The 17,612-nt window shown below is 37.2% G+C and overlaps 1 protein-coding gene across 2 annotated transcripts in view; it reads left to right on the top strand.

Annotated features, from left to right (window-relative positions):
* aqr (aquarius intron-binding spliceosomal factor) overlaps positions 1-17,612 on the top strand; it is a 111,663-nt gene that overhangs the window by 36,432 nt on the left and 57,619 nt on the right. For both annotated transcript variants that reach the window (XR_005618343.2, XM_039650957.2), the window contains exons 15-24: positions 797-917; positions 2,535-2,676; positions 4,832-5,010; positions 6,354-6,521; positions 9,321-9,490; positions 12,129-12,370; positions 13,982-14,125; positions 14,214-14,283; positions 16,753-16,863; positions 17,417-17,526. Coding sequence is in view for 1 of the 2 variants with exons in the window: in XM_039650957.2 (XP_039506891.2) it covers positions 797-917; positions 2,535-2,676; positions 4,832-5,010; positions 6,354-6,521; positions 9,321-9,490; positions 12,129-12,370; positions 13,982-14,125; positions 14,214-14,283; positions 16,753-16,863; positions 17,417-17,526 (1,457 nt within the window). In the remaining variant the exon portion in view is untranslated. The remainder of the gene's footprint in view (positions 1-796; positions 918-2,534; positions 2,677-4,831; positions 5,011-6,353; positions 6,522-9,320; positions 9,491-12,128; positions 12,371-13,981; positions 14,126-14,213; positions 14,284-16,752; positions 16,864-17,416; positions 17,527-17,612) is intronic.

Raw genomic sequence — 17,612 nt, 5'->3', positions numbered from 1 at the left:
GTCCTATTAATAATATAATAATATTAATTAATATTAATAATTATATAGTCTCTCTCTCAGTCACGTGTCTCTCGCACACACAACGTGCACACCGCGTCTGTCTATGAGGCGCCGACTGGACAAAATCGAAGCGGACACAGTGAGCAACACTGGGCGAGAGAGAGAGACAGAGTGTGAGTTTATTTAAACTTATATAAACTAATATAATTTATATTACTGGACAGTTTAAAGCTCACAACCATGTTTTGTTGTTACTTGAAGAGTGCAGTGTTATGTTGCATCATGCAGTATTTGTCCTGAAAAGGCTACTGAAATAAATGTCTGTTACCTCAATACATTTAAGGTCATTCCTAATTTATTTGTATTTTTTAATACATTTTAATCACTAACTTTAAAAGCACACTCTTTTTACGACTACAATAACAGTCAATGGTTTAAAAAAAAAAACTAATTCTGTTACAAAAATTAAAATGGAATAAACAGAATTTGGGAAAAAATAGAACGGATTTCATTGGGCCCTAATTTAATTGAATACATGTACAAATCTCACAGTCAGCTAATAATGTATTCATTTAAAACAATGTTTTAATTTAATGTAGAAACAACGAGCTCATTTAATGTATGGCTCTTCAAGTGTTCGTGGGATGCGATCGGCCCACCGCGCTGTGATGCACGTGTAGCCTACGTTTGGCCGTCTGATGCGTTTGAAGGGTAAACCGTGATAGCAGAGCGTGATTCGTCCAGCCGGCAGATGATGTGGTTCATGGAGGAGCTAACCGTTCTCACTTCTGTTCAGGTGTCCCACCACGAGAGGCGGATCTCCCAGATCGAACAGCTCAACCAGATGCCTCTGTATCCCACCGAGAAGATCATCTGGGACGAGAACATCGTTCCCACCGAGTACTATTCAGGAGAAGGTGGGCCGCTTTGATTATGAGTTCACTGCGTATCACTATACCAATTATACCACACACAGTCAAACCAAAATGTGTTCAGACACGTCAACATTTCTCACATTATCACGGTTTATTCGCTATAGTTTAGAAAATGCTAATACAATACGAGCAGAACTTGATAGTTGATATTTGGCTGGTTTTGTCCGTCCTTCTGTTAGACTCTCACACATGAATTATGTTGAATATCTGTCGGCTGTTAAATTTAATACACAATTAGATAATTAAATTCATTTTTGATGTGTTTTAGCTGACCTCAAGGGCATCCAAGATGTATATTAGGTGTCTTTGTTTCCACAGTATTTTCAATTTGTATATTTTTCGGTCAAACCGTTCATGTCCATCAGTCATATAATGGAGGTCTATGGTCACCACCTCAAAGAGCATGCACAGAGAAGTCCAAATTAAACATGATTTAATGACTCGTAAATGTAAGTACACATTGATGGCCTAAGATACGAAACGAGCGGTTTGTGTGTGAAAACGAACAGTATTTATATCGTTTTTACCTCTTGTAGATAAATCCACAGCCTCAAAGCACCCGCGCCCTCAGATCACTTGGACTTGACTGTGGTTACAAGAGGTAAAAACGATATAAATACTGTTCGCTTTCTCACACAAACCGCTCGTTTCATGTCTTAGGCCATCAATGTGTACTTACATTTATGAGTCATTCAATCATGTTTAATTTGGACTTCTCTGTGCATGCTCTTTGAGGTGGTGACCATAGACCTCCATTATATGACTGATAGACATGAACGGTTTGACCGAAAAATGTCAAAATTAAAAATACTGTGGAAACAAAGACACCTACATCTTGGATGCCCTTGAGGTAAGATAAAACATATCACAAATTAATTTCAAAGTGAACTATCCCTTTAATGGAATTAAAGTAACACAAAATGTATTTACTCTTATTAAATTAATTTTGCAGAACACAAAAACAGACATTTTGGAAGATAATCAACTCTTTTCCTTAGTCACCATTTATTTAAAACACAAAAGAAACCAAAAAACTACTTTAACAGTCGCCCATATGACTATATAGATGCTCTTTTTTTTTTTTTTAATACAACATTCACATATTTAAGTCGTTATTCCCTGATAATCTTCCCCTCCACCAAAGCTCTCAAAATGTTGGAATATTTGCCAATAATGACATCATTAATTAACTCCATTGGTGCCAATTTTTTACAAATGATAAAAAGCTGCAAATAAATCCCCCTTTTCTGTGCGTTTGGAGTGATGCGTACGTAATGACAGAATTTAGATCTTTGATTGAACCTTTCCTGCAGCAAATCTGTTTTGAAACTATTATTTTAATAGTGATGCAACCGAGAATATTTATTTATCTCTGGTTTGAAGACGTTTTGGACTGAAACGATTGACTAACACAGTTTACATGTTTGTTTAATAGTTAATTAGCAAGTCAATTATTTAATTAAAAAGTTAAAGCTGCCTTGTGTGCAATTTTTTTGCCTTGAGTGTTTTTATGAATTGGTTATTACGTAATTTTTCAGTGAAAAAAGTCGAACCTGAACATCAGTACAGCGTCTGACTGCTTGTGTTGTGAATCTGAAGGTTGTTTAGCTCTGCCGAAGCTGAACCTGCAGTTTCTGACCCTTCACGACTACCTTTTGAGGAACTTCAACCTCTTCCGACTGGAGTCCACCTATGAAATCCGCCAGGATATCGAGGACGTTGTGCTACGGATGAAGCCATGGTTTGTGAAGCATTTAAAAAAAACTAAATTTGATTTGTGTAGCCAAATGGACTTTTGAAGGCACTTTCCTATAGTTTGTATGCAGTGTTGGAGAGTAGTTAACTACAAGTAGCGACGCTACTAACTTAACTACATTTTTCAGTAGCTTGGCAGTAGCTCAGTTGCTTTTTAAACAGTGTAGCTTTTCCAGTAGCTAACTACTTTTTGCATCAAGTAGCGGTGTAGCGCGAGCAAAAGCTACATTGCGTTTGTCGAGCATGCGCGAATCAGCGCGATACAAGAATATTCTTCTTCTTGTTAGATTACAAACTCATTTTTTTTGCCATTACCGCCACCTGTTGTTTAATCACGCATCTTGCAGCTAACAGTTCACTGACATAAAGAAGTGGGTTGACAGTGACACACCCATATTATGATTATCCATGATGGAGCAAGAGGTGACGGCAGATTTGGAGGATGGAGAAACAACTAACGTTAATTACCCATGGCCTTATTTGTCCAAGTTCAATCGTTATTTTTGAGAAAATGTTCTAAATGCAATTTATGTTGAATGTATATTTTGTTCTTGCAATGTTGTAGGCTATTTGTTGCAATTTTGCACTTTTGACAAACAGTCTGCGATATTTGAGTGTTGTGTGTAATAAAACAATACTCTATGAAATCATAATTGTATTGCATTGTTTTAAACACTAAATATTTTAATTAAAACTTTCATCAGACACTTATTCAGTTATTTATAATATATCATTTATAACATGTTATAATAATAATAATAATAATATAATATTTATAATATGTTGTTCAAAAAAAAGCAAAAGTAGTTTCAATGTAGCTAGCTACTTTTTGATAGTAACTTGTAGTGTAGCTAACTACTTTTCCAAAAGGGTAGCTTGACTGTAGTTTAACTACTTTAACGTACGAGTAGCTTGTAGCTTGTTAAACTACAGTTTCAGAGTAGCTTCCCCAACACTGTTTGTATGCTAGGGATGTGCTCATCGACTAATTTGTGGAGCCTTCTAAAGCCTACTATTTAGCTATTCTAATCTAAATCTATTACAGAACGACAGTCTGCAACGCACACTTGGCGTCGTTGGATTTCACACACGGGTAAAAGAAAAGCTAACTTTTATGCGCAAGATACAATGCAGGGACTGTAACTAGAGATATGCTAGTTATAAATACAGTAATCATTACTTTATTAAGGCAGAAAAAGTTTGTTGTGGTTTTCAAGCTCATTAATGTTAACGTTAGCGGTCTTCTACTGATGATAGTGGTATTAGCTAGCTTTGTGGTTAGCTAGTCTATAATGAGCCATAATTTAGCAATAGATAACGTCATACTGCAAATTGTAAAACATACATTTTCAATATAACAGGCCAAGGAGAGATGATACGTCTCATTGCTATAACTGTCACGTGCTATTAAAGAAATACTTCAGTCACATTGTCAAAAGTTAAAAGGACAGTCAGTCGACTACACTGTAACAACGTAACGTAACTATTACTAGCTAATTCCGCTTCACTCTCGGCTTATTTAACAGCAGCAAAACTGGACATGATAGTCACGAATTTTGAGAGAACTGATGGGGATGTTCTTTTTTATTGTTGTTCAAGAAATGTATGTATCGTGACCAACTCACCATGAACACACTTCACCGATGATCTCACTCGCGGATAACTGGTTCTCTCCGCCCGACTCTGGCTGGATCAGCAGTTTGCAGGATGTGTGTCGCGTTATACACGAGTGTGTAGAGTGCCCTGTGGTGGACAAACTATACAACCCCAACACTCATGACATGGTTGAAGCGTGTTTTGTCCATTTTTATTTTATTTTTAAAAAAAAATAATTTATCGGCCATTATAACTGCCGATACCGATATTTTAGAAAATGCATAATATCGGCCTGCCGATAAATCGGTCTGGCTCTACTAATTTGACAGTCGTTTAAATGGAAGTTTTGTAACTGACTAGTCTATAAGTAAGATTATTTTTATATAATTTATATGTTTTCTGGGTACTCAAAGCGCTTTACACCTGGATGATGCGACGGCAGCCATATTGCGCCAGATCGCCCACCACACACCAGCTTACGGGTGGAGAGGAGACAGTGAACATGCTGATTTGTGTTGTGCTAACGTTGAGGGCTCTGTCACCAGGCAGTCGGAGTATGGAGGAGTGGTGTTTGGAGGATGGGCTCGAATGGCTCAGACCATACTGTCGTTCTCTATCGTGGAGGTGGCCAAGCCCAACATCGGGGAGAACTGGCCTGCCCGAGTCCGTGCTGACGTCACCCTCAACCTCAACATCCGAGATCACATCAAGAACGAATGGGAGGGTAAACCGCTCTTTCTGTCTCTGCAAACACTGGCGACACACATTTAAAACACACTCGGGAGCAAAGCCTGAGCCGAACCGAAGTAATATCTAGGCAAGGCAACATCTTTGTTTAGATTAAAGGATTAGTTCACTTTTGAAAAAAACTTTTGCTGGTAATTTACTCACCCCCATGTCATCCAAGATGTCCATGTCTTTCTTTCCTCAGTCGAAAAGAAATTAAGGTTTTTGATGAAAACATTCCAGGATTTTTCTCCTTATAATGGACTTCAATGGGAACCAGGTCCAACTGAGGTCCAAACGAGAGTTTATAACAGTTTCAGATGCAGCTTCAAATGTCTTTAAACGACACCAGACGATGAATAAGGGTCTTATCATGCGAAACGATCGGTTATTTCAAAACTTATTCCAAAAATGTAACTTTTCTAAGGACAAATGCTAGCCTAGCTCTATTCTCTGAGGCGCGTTTGTAACGTCATGTAATACGTAATTACGTTAAAAAGGTCACGGGCGACGTAGCCAGAAGTACAGAGTCAGTGTTTACAAGTTGAACGCATAGGTTGAACGTGAAAACTAACTCAAACGCCGTTTACAAAAAAGGAATTAAAAGGTAAAACAACGATGTCGGACGATTTTGACTCTGTACTTCCGGCTACGTCGCCCGTGACCTTTTGAACGTAATTACGTATTACGTGACGTTGCAAACGCGCCTCACAATATATTACAAGGCTAGCATTTGTCCTTAGAAAAGTTACATTTTTGGAATAAGTTTTGAAATAACCGATCGTTTCGCATGATAAGACCCTTATTCATCGTCTGGTGTCGTTTAAAGACATTTGAAGCTGCATCTGTAACTGTTATTAACTGTCTTTTAGACCTCAGTTGGACCTGGTTCCCATTGAAGTCCATTATAAGGAGAAAAATCCTGGAATGTTTTCATCAAAAACCTAAATTTCTTTTCGACTGAGGAAAGAAAGACGTGGACATCTTGGATGACATGGGGGTGAGTAAATTATTAGCAAAAGTTTTTTCAAAAGTGAACTAATCCTTTAAGTTGAAGTGCTAAAACTAAATGGTAACACTTTATAATGAAGTTCATTAGTTAACTAACAATGAGCAATACATTTGTTACAGTGTTGCTTAATCTTTGTTAATATTAGTTAATAAAATACAGCTGGTCATTGTTTGTTCATGTTAGTTCACAGTGCATTTACTAATGTTAACAAGTACAACTTTTAATAACGTGTTAGTAAAAGTTGAAATACAAGGATTAATAAATGCTTTAGAAGTATTGTTCATTGTTAGGTCATGTTAACTAAAATGAACTTATGTTCGTCGTTCCAGGTCTTCGGAAACACGACGTGTGCTTCCTGATCACGGTGCGGCCCAACCTGCCGTACGGCACGCGCTTCGATCGCCGGCAGCCGTTCGTGGATCAGGCCGGGCTGGTGTACGTGAGGGGCTGTGAGGTGCAGGGCATGCTGGACGATAAGGGCCGCGTCATCGAGGAGGGTAAGGCTGTTTGCTGGCTTCACTAAACCTCAGGAGCAGTTTCTGTCGGCCGTTTAGCCAGCATGCAGACTCTCATGAGTTTCCTGAGCAAAACTCATAACTGGGTTTGCTGGGAACATTTGAAAAGTGCTTGTATTTTCAATAAAGTGCTTGCAATATAATTGGCTCTAATCCTCCGACTCGATCCAGGACGGGATTAAAGGGATAGTTGACTTTGAAATTAATTTTTGGTATGTTTTATCTTACCTCAAGGGCATCCAAGATGTAGGTGTTTGTTTCCGCATGTTTAGGTCAAACCGTTGTTGTCTATCAGTCATATAATGGAGGTCTATGGTCACCACCTCAAAGAGCATGCACAGAGAAGTCCAAATTAAACATGATTGAATGACTCGTAAATGTAAGTACACATTGATGGCCTAAGACACGAAACGAGCGGTGTGTGTGAGAAAACCAACAGTATTTATATCGTTTTACCTCTTGTAACCATAGGCGGAGTTTGACATTCGAGTCAGGGGGGGCAAAAAAAAAAAACATGCTAAATAAACACATATTTATTTTTATCCCAAGAAAAAACAGTAAAACAATACACTGATATTTTATTGCCTTTATGTCATTGTAAACAGCTAGAACTTCGCATTAACAGCCACTTCGCGTCGCATCTTCGTTATAGGATCATAAAATGTGGACCACTTTTGCACTGTTAAAATATTATCTTCAACCTTAAAGTTTTCTTTCCTTTTTTCAAAACACATTCTGGCAATGATAATGATTAAAAAACTAGTTAAATTTCGCATTTATACTTCATGAATCATTGAAAAAATTTTAAGACACGGGATTAGGCTACCTATTGGTTTTGATGAGGGGAAAAAAAAAACTTTACGAGTGCGGATTAGAACCTCGAACCTCCCGAGTCCTGGATCTGGACCATCACTGTATACACGAAAAAGGGAGTATATACTTTATATACTCACTATACACATGAAAAAAGTGCTATACTCTGACATTGTGCTCATTTTTATTTATGCAATAAAGGGCGTATATACTTTATACTCACTATACTCGGACATTGTGCTCATTTTTATTTATGTACATCAGGAGCTACAGAACATCGTCTTTCAAAACATGACCTACTCGAAAGAGAGAAAAAGAATGAATGCGTACCCAGCACTTGTGAAAATGCCCTTTCGAGTACGTCTCTGTCCCCAGCACATTTCAAATTGACGCCCATTTATCGCAGAAAAGCTTCTCTCAGAGTTAGATGACACAATCGACCGAGTGAGCGATAACTGTTTATAGAGATTGGGGTTGGTAGTTTTTTTACAGCTTTTTTAAGAAAATGCGATTACCCGTTTCAGCCACCGGGGGGGCAACGCTCCCCCTGCCCCCCCGCAAACTCCGCGCCTGCTTGTAACCACAACCACAAAGCGCCCGCGCCCTCAGATCACTTGGTTACAAGAGGTAAAAACGATATAAATACTGTTGGTTTTCTCACACAAACCGCTCGTTTCGTGTCTTAGGCCATCAATGTGTACTTACATTAACGAGTCATTAAATCATGTTTAATCTGGACTTAGTGGTCAGTGGTATGATGCAAATTTTAGCCTATTTTTACAAAAACGGCTTCTACGTGGCCATAACGTAATCGCTAGTTTATACCACTAACATGTCTCAGAATAGCCCCACACTAACACAGAAACATAATGAGGGTCCCTACATGCAAAACGAAGCATTGAGAACTTTGTAAGTGTACAGACCGTTTAATAAGGAGATATTTTATAAAAACAGTTCACTTCGTGTATACAGGCAGGAACCATCTTAGAAAATAGTCTCGATAAGTCAAACCACGAACGTCGTGCTGAGTGATCAGAACTATATGAAGTTCAGCGAACTTCTGAACTGTATGAACAGCGCTCGGGGATCCACTTATCGAGACTATTTTCTAAGATGGCTCCTGTCTGTATACACGAAGTGGACTGTCTTTATAAAGTATCTTCTTATTAAACGGTCTGTACACTTATGCTTCGTTTTGCATGTATGGAGCCTCATTATGTTACTGTGTTAGTGTGGGGCTATTTTAAGCTTGTTAGTGGTACAAACTAGCGATTTCCTTTTACTCAGTCAATGCCCCCATTACTAGCAACAGTTTTTAGAGATAAAACTCTTTACATTCGATTATCATGAAAACAAATCTCAGAGAATGATTGACTAGGTACCGATGTTTTATTAGACCAAAGGTTCATAGCTCGCCGGAGTTAAGTGCCCTATTCATCGATGTCTTACTCTGGAGGCAGTTATATGCTAATGTATGATCCCCGCGGTCTGTTTTTGAAGCTAGTTTAAATAAATGCTTTGTTTATAATGAGAGAAGGATATTTTAAGCTCTAAAACTAGGAGAGTGATAGATCCCCACGGCCCATGAACACGGCTCTGACCCGATAAGATGAGCGATAAATCCATTAACTGGCCCGAATCTCTGTCACATCGACCCCTGGCCGTCCTCATTGCTGGTCTGGAATCATTGGTCATTTCTGTTCAAGCGATTTCAGGGTCAATTTACTTGACAAATGATCCCCAATTTAGACGGATAAGTGAATATTTATTTCCTTCGTTGCATTTATTCTTTTAGCAGAGGCTTTTATCCAAAGCAACATTTGATTACATTGTGACTCTGATTTATGGTTTTATTATACTCAGATTATTTTAAAATGCTTTTTATTGTTACTAGATTAAATGGGCTGTTCACTTGACTTTCAGGAAGTACTGTATGTTTTTGTATTGATGATTGTGTTCCTCCACCAGGTCCTGATCCGAAGCCCAAACTAAGAGGAGACACCAGGACGTTTCGGGTTTGGCTCGACGCAAACCAGTATCAGCAGGACATGACCAACAGCATCCAGAACGGGGCAGAAGACCCCTACGAGACCTTCAATATTATCATGAGACGCAAACCTAAAGAGAACAACTTCAAGGTCAGGCGATTCCTCCTGTTTGTTCTGACGCAACCAGACGTTTACCAGTGTTGTTATCGTTAACGAAAGCTAAAAGTAAAAACAACGGTTTTGTTAATTAAAGTAATATTAACTGAAATAAAATAAATTCTTAGTGTTATTTTATTTTATTTATTTTATTTAACGTTTATTTATTTCAATTAACAAAAATGTGTTTTATATATATATTTTTTTGTTTAGTTAGTTGCCAAAACAATATTTCTATAGTTCAAAGTAGGGCTGAACGATTAATTGCATATGCAATAAAATCGCGATATGATGAAACGCGATTTTGTAATCGCAAGAGCTGCGATTACACTGGTCACGTGACACGCGAGAGAAAAGCAGTCTGCAAGATCAAGCATCAACTTGCCATGCTACGCGGTCTGGCGTTCAGAAAAGAACAGTTTATTTTTAATGTATGTGATATTTAGGGTGACCACCTGCTAATAAGCCCAAGGGGGGACAAGGGGTATGTTTCTGAGGGACAATGTGGGACACTGCTTGGCGCGGCGGTGCCCCCACCCCACGGGCAGACTCTGATAGTGGTTTACCCATATCTAGAATTGTTACTATTGCCTTACTGTTTGTACATGAATAATTGTTCAAAAAAAGCACATACCTGCTAATTAGCACATACATTAATAATGCCCTATTCCCTAAACATGTGTAATTGCTGATATATTCTCATGAATAGGCCAACCAATGTGTATTTGTTTTCTAAATAAAGATGAATATTTTGAACATTCAATGAATTGACAGCACTTCCACTTACGATTTACTTTAGCTATGTAATTTTATTTATTTTTTATTACAATTAATTCACTTTAAATCAATAAAAGTATATAATTATAGGATTAACAGGAATTATAGTTGCTCAACACCACAGGAACAGTTTAAAAAGAGTCGAAAAAAAGAGTCTGCGCTCTCTCTCGCTCTTTCTCTCTTACTCACTCACACACACATGACACCGCTAGAACCTTCCGAAACATAGTAACGTTATTTCATAAAATTCGGGGTTGAACCGAATTACAAGGACATTCGCGGGATTCATTGCTCAGGTTTTGCCGCTTTGCTTGATGTTATACTGCAGTGCGCGTTCTCTCCCGCGTGAATTTTCCTGCATTTTGGAATGCAGTTGGCTTAAAGTTATATATAAAACTATGAAAATCACTGAAGGCTGCTTTCATTTTAAAATACTAACGCGCGCTTTGTGAAGAGCGCTCGTGCATGCGGCCGTGAGCGACTCATTGGTTAAATGTGCATAAACTTGCATGTCAAAATGCTTTTATGACGCAAAATTAATGTAAACACAGTCAGTTCTTAAACCAACAGGACAAACCACATTTACAATTTCAAGAGATATGTGCATTAGTGTGAATGCAGCTTATCATATCTAAACTGAGGGGGAAATCACTCCAGCTCTCGGATGATAAACATTCAGACAGCCTACTTTTAAATACTGAGACCACTCTTTCTTTATTGCTTGTAATGCTTTTTTTGTTTCTATTTATTTACTAGCTTTTATATTTTGAAGATATATTATTTTATAAAGCCTATTTAAAATTCTTAACATTGGTTTAATTAAATGTTTTTTATAATTATTTTTTAAAGTATGTGTTTTTACACATGTAATTAAATGCATATTTTAAGTGTTATTAAGATTAATTAATAAAAAAAGTAGATCAGATCATGAGCTGCCTGATTTATTGCTTGTCTTTGTCGACTAATACAGAAGGTAAAGAACTTTTTTTTAAATCGCAATCGCAATATTGGTTAAAAAATCGCAATTAGATTATTTTCCATAATCGCTCAGCCCTAGTTTAAAGGGTTAGTTCATCCGAAAATTAAAAGTGTCACAATTTTATCATCCTGTTGTATTTCCAAACCTGTGAGACTTTCGTTCATCTTTCGTTCATTTTTCAGTGATTTCTGTCCGTCCATTGAAAGTCTATTGATTTAAAAATCTGGCACTTCAAAACGTTGATAAAGAAGTCTTCTGAAGACACATAATCATCATACATGATGAACACTTTTAATTTAGGCTTTTATTCACATATAAACATTATTCTGCGAACATAAACTGAAGCTCAATCATACTTGCTTGATGCGAGAAAACACAAATCTCATTGGTTCTTGGAGAAGCTGAAACGTGCGGCGTAATACATGAACCTCGTTGGTTCTCGTGTGTTCAACTTCTGTGATCCAGTTTGAATGCTTAACTTTGTTTGATGCTGGCTGAACATCAGTGTTTATACGTCAATAAAAGCCTCAGATTTCATTTAAAATATCTTCATTAATTTCTGTAGATGAATGAAAGTGTGTAATAATGTGAATAATGACTGAATTTTCATTTTTTGGGTGAAAGATCCTTTTAAGTACTAAATTTACTAAAACAAAAACTGAAATAAAAATGTGTAAAAACTACACAGACATTTTTTTTAACAATCTAATAAAATGACAAAACACAAGTACTTAAACTTTAACCAATATTTAAAGGGAAAATATAAAACAAGAACCACCCAATCAGACAGGAATTGTATATTCCCCTTTAAACATCATCTAAAACAGTGGTTCACTCATCCACAGTTATGGAAAAATAATTCCTTGTTGCTTGCAGGCTGTGCTTGAGACCATTCGCAACCTCATGAACACAGAGTGTGTGGTTCCCGACTGGCTTCACGACATCATTCTGGGTTATGGAGACCCTGGTAGTGCCCATTACTCCAAGATGCCCAATCAGATCTCGTCCCTGGACTTCAACGACACCTTCCTGTCCATCGAGCACCTGAAGTCCTGTTTCCCCAATCACACGGTGAAGGTGTCGGAGGACGATCCCGCTCGACAGGTCCCGCCTTTCAGGTCAGAAATCACCATTACTGGATGAAATATATTATTCAGACACCAGATATCATTTATTATTTTTTACTAGTGTGTGCTGGACACTATAGTTCATGTATCTAAGTGAGGAGAGCAAAATAAAGTAAACTGTGAGATATTACACCCAAATATTCTTCATACAGTGACTACCAGTAACATTCATAAACAGTTGGGACCAAAAATGCAGACACTTTGAGCTGATCGTGTGTTTTTCCTGTAATTGCTATTGCTCTTTCTACACACACACTGAACAACATGAAGCATTGCTTGGTCACTGGTTGAGCTAAACTGCTATTATATAATAGTGTAGTTAAATTCAACAGATATTCAACATTATTCATGTGTGAGAGTCTAAACAGAAGGACGGACAAAACCAGTCAAATATCAACTATCAAGTTCTGCTCATATTTTATTTGCATTTTCTAAACTATAGCGAATAAACCGTGATAATGTGAGAAAGGTTGACGGTGTCTGAATACATTTTGGTTTAACTGTATTTATGTGTGTGTGTGTATATATATATATTAGGGCTGGGTAATAAATAACGATTTCTCGATATTAATCGATTCTCATTTGTACGAACCGATATCGATTCTTAAATCTCAAGAATCGTTTAGTCATCCTGTTTCATTTGAATGAATGGATCATTGTATCGCGGCTGCGCATCCAAAATATCGCAATAATCTTTGTCCTTTGTTACTATTGATATAAAACAAAGTCTCAATTTTCTAATTACGTCCATTTTCTTTCGAAATTCAAAAACATAAATAGCGTTTTGGCGCTGTGGCATGAGATCGCTCTGGAGAAGCAGCAGCGCTGATCTCTCTTCCGGCTTAATAATACCAGTCACAGCGCCAAATAAACATGAATGAGCATCTGAAAGTGTGTTAAAGATAGAGTACAACTTATCCAAATCCGTATCATGTCACATTTATTCACTCAATCAGCGTTTCAACCTTGGAAAGACGTCAGTTAAACAGCTTATAATCAATGTGATCGTCATATTTACCTCAGAAAACCCACGTTAGTCAGCTAGACAAAATAACTCCAGAGGAGCATTTTGCTAAATATATACACCATATTACATATGCATTATAATCTTAATGTTCTTCAATATTTAATGCATATTTGAATAAATCTGGCAAGTTTTTATGACAGCCACCATTTAAATGTTTGTATTTCATATAATCTTCTTATTATAAAATAAATAAAAGTGTAATTTAAGTGTTTCTATAGCTACAAAACAGTTCATTATTACCTTCATATTAGGCTAATGAAGTCTATAGGCTACAACTAGACTCCCATAGTTTACAGCATTAGTTAAGAGATTTGATTTCCTTGAGAAAATGTGCCATTTATTGTAACCGATATCCAAAATAATCAATATCAAATCGAATCGGAATCGAATTGCAAGCTTGTGAATTGAAATCGAATTGGGAAATGTGTGTCAATACCCAGCCCTATATATAAATCTACATACAATTAACAATTATTTTAAATTGTAATTACATTTCTCAATATTACTTTTGAACGGTAGTGCATGTGGACTATTTGTGCAAGGTTTATAGAAATTGTGACTCTCTTCTCTACCAGAATTCGATTCCCTGTGCAGAACGTGAAGGCTAAGAAGCGTAAAGCAAATGAGGAAGAGACGCAGGGCGAGGAAGATCAGACGCTGGTGGTGGAGCCTCACGTGATTCCCAACAGAGGCCCGTATCCCTACAACCAGCCCAAGCGGTGCGTGGAGGACTCTATCGTGACCCAGAGTGCATGTCTGTATAAACATAACGCTGTTAAAGAGTGACATGTTTGTCCACTTCTACAGAAACACCATCCAGTTTACACCCACCCAGATCGAAGCCATTCGTGCAGGGATGCAGCCAGGCCTTACTATGGTAAAACGAAAATCACTTACTACACCTTTTATTTTTTTTCTTCCTGTTGTTTTAGTGTAGCTCCTTATGAAAAAATTTGTCGATAATTAAGGTTTGTAATAGTGTTGTCATGATACTGGAATTTTTTAACTTCGATACGATACCTTGGAAAATATCGATATTCGATCCCATGTATAATATGCAATATACGGACTAATTTCAAACTACAGTAAAAACAAGAGAAACATTTTGGTAGATTTTTTTTAGGTTTTCACAAAAATGAGTTCATCATCATTAAACATCTAAAGGTATCTTTATTTGTGTGTTTTCAGAGAGAAGTACTTTTCCTTTGTTGTTGAACAAATATGAAATATATATATATATACATATATATTTGGGCTGTCAGTTACTTTTTGTCCTAGCAAACTTTGTAGTTTTTTTTTTCACATGCTTAGCAACAGGCGCGGCGCTGCGCTATGAAACCTATTCATTTCAATGGCTAGTGTCACGCTAGGACGTTTCGGTGCTTCGTCGACCAAAGCACTAGCGGATCTGACTAGACCGGAAACAAAACAACAGTCCCACACTTGTTTGGGCTTGCGAGACGGCCAAATAGTAGATTAACGTTGCGTTTTGAGTCGATGGCGAGCGCGAGACGCCGAAATGGATGCAAATAAGATTCTGAATGGAAAGTTTACTTGTAAAAAGTTGCCAAATGGTTTCATTGACAAGACCAAAGTGATCTGTGTGTTTTGTCGTTGTGAACTGAGCGATCATCATCACAGCACGTCCGAAACACCACTTGATGATGGCCAAGCACACACACACACACACAAAGCTGATGCGAATTCTCCGCCCCCTCGTCAATATTCGACCTCGTCAGTTTTTCTTTCACCCTTTTATCGATGGACAGTGTTGCATTGTGTGAGATTATTTGCTCCAAGTGAGAATGTTAGTGTGAAATTGAACAACGTATATGCCAACGTTGTTTTCAATAAAAAACATTTGCACAAAGCAAGCCGATCCACTTTTCCATGTTGAAAAGAGCATTAAAATTAGAAAAAATAATGGGACAAAAAGGAATCAAGAGACATTTAGAATAGATAAAAAATGTGTGATTAATTGTGATTAATCGCCAGTTAACTATTACATTAATGCGATTAATCACGATTAAATATTTTAATCATTTGACAGCACTGATATATATATATATATATATATATATATTTCACATAGAAAACAGCTATTTAAAATTTTAATAATATTTCACAAAATTACTGTTTTTACTGTATTTTTAATCTAATAAATGCAGACTTGATGAGCAGAAAAGACTTCTTTTAAAAACATTAGAAAAATATGAATAATTCCAAACTTTTGACCTGGGCCGGGTTTCCCGATAACGATGTATCTTAGCTCTTAAGAGCGCCCTCTACGTGCAAGGTTACGAACACTCGCAGCAATTCCACGTGCATTTCCCAAAAATGCACTTAACATGAACGCGTGAGAACGCGTTCTAAGCGTCGCTATCCATTCGCGAAGTGCTGAAATATAACCTTATATGGAGTCGTATTCTGAACGTTTAACCTAATAATCGTCATTTGTTGTGGATTAGAAGTCTATATGGATATAAAACACCTATACAGGCTGACAAAATGGCTGAACAAAAACAAAAAAACAAGAGAAGATACCTTTCAAAAAGATAAAATTAATGTCCTTCCAGAGAAGTTCATTTTATTTTTAACAGATTTAAAGGACACCATACAAACAAGGAAAAACAAAGCATCTGGAAGGACATGTCACGTTGCAAACTAACTGCAACCGTGTTCAAAGATCAGGGAAGGAGGTCCGCGAGAAATGCCCAATACATGGCTGGTTTTCGCGCACTGACAGATTTTTTTGAATTCATCCCTATTTTCACCGGTCTTTAAAGCATATTTCCCAGATTACTTATTTTATGATTTTTTTTTTTGTTCATTCGTTTAATTTAGATGTGTATTTCTATTTTTCTTCCCTTTTTAATCATTTAATTCATTCATTTAAACAAAACACGAGTACAACAAAGTGTACAATCAAAACCTATATATTATAGGCTACTTGCGTTGCAGTGTAATCTATTGAATCTAGATAAAAGTGTAATCTGCCGGTTGTTCTTACGATGCACTCGGGGTTGTACGAAGATTTTCAAGTGCTACTTTAAGTTACGATGCTTTTGGGGAAACAGAACATAATATTAAGATCGTTTTTACGATCAAATTAGGCTTACGATGCTTTTGGGAAACGCAGCCCTGGACTGTACAGTGTTATCCTCCTATTATCAGTCTCTCCCTACTCGTATATCCATCAGCTGCTTTTGAATCTAAATGTTTAAATGTCTGTCAGTCTCTCCCTGTGTGTTTATGCAAATGTAGTCGGGCTTTGTGTCTGGCACCTCCACATGTGCTGAAGAACTGTCAGCGTCTCTTTTTTAAATGTTCTTTCCCTCGGCTGTAGGTCGTTGGTCCTCCCGGCACGGGAAAAACAGACGTGGCTGTTCAGATCATCTCCAACCTGTACCACAACTTCCCCGAGCAGAGAACGCTCATCGTCACACACTCCAATCAGGTGCGTGGCCGACACCGTCACTGAGGGGGTTCGTCACGCAGTGTTCACCGAAGTCAACGCTTAGCATTCAACTACTATTTGGGTTTACTCGCTCTCAACATCTACCAGAAATTGTAGTTACATCCGAGTTAAAACTATTCAAAATATATATTTATGTGCAAGAATAAAACTCCGACTTTTTATCACTCTTAAAACTAGACTTGATCAAGTGTTGATGACAGTTTTGACTCATGGTTTTTTACTTAAAGGTGAAGACCCAACTTATGCATGTTTATAAGATTCCCTTATTATTTTCATATTTTGAAGTTATTTAATAAGATTATGTCTGAAAGGGTTTTGGATTTTTTTTTTATCATATGCTTATTTAAAATAATATGACTTGGTGTTTTTGTATTTAAATGATATTTGTATTTTTGTTATTTATTTTTTGCCATAAAAAATAGCTTTGACTGCTGACACGGCATTAAATAAAAGAATCTGAATCTGACATTAATATATATATTTCCATTGTTTATGTGTTTATTTTCTGGATATGTGTGTGTTTATCGTTCAGGCTCTGAACCAGCTGTTTGAGAAGATTATGGCGTTAGACATCGATGAACGTCACCTTCTGCGTATGGGCCATGGAGAAGAAGAACTAGAGACTGAGAAAGATTTCAGCAGGTACACACACACACACACACACGTGTTCAGTTCTGATTTACTTATCATGAGGAAGCCGTTTTCCCTGATGTTTTGAACCATTTACT

This window comes from Pimephales promelas, chromosome 15 (assembly GCF_988280905.1).
Source record: "Pimephales promelas chromosome 15, fPimPro1.hap1.1, whole genome shotgun sequence".
Classification (NCBI taxonomy): Eukaryota; Metazoa; Chordata; class Actinopteri; order Cypriniformes; family Leuciscidae; genus Pimephales; species Pimephales promelas.
This window is presented reverse-complemented; position numbering and strand designations above follow the sequence as displayed.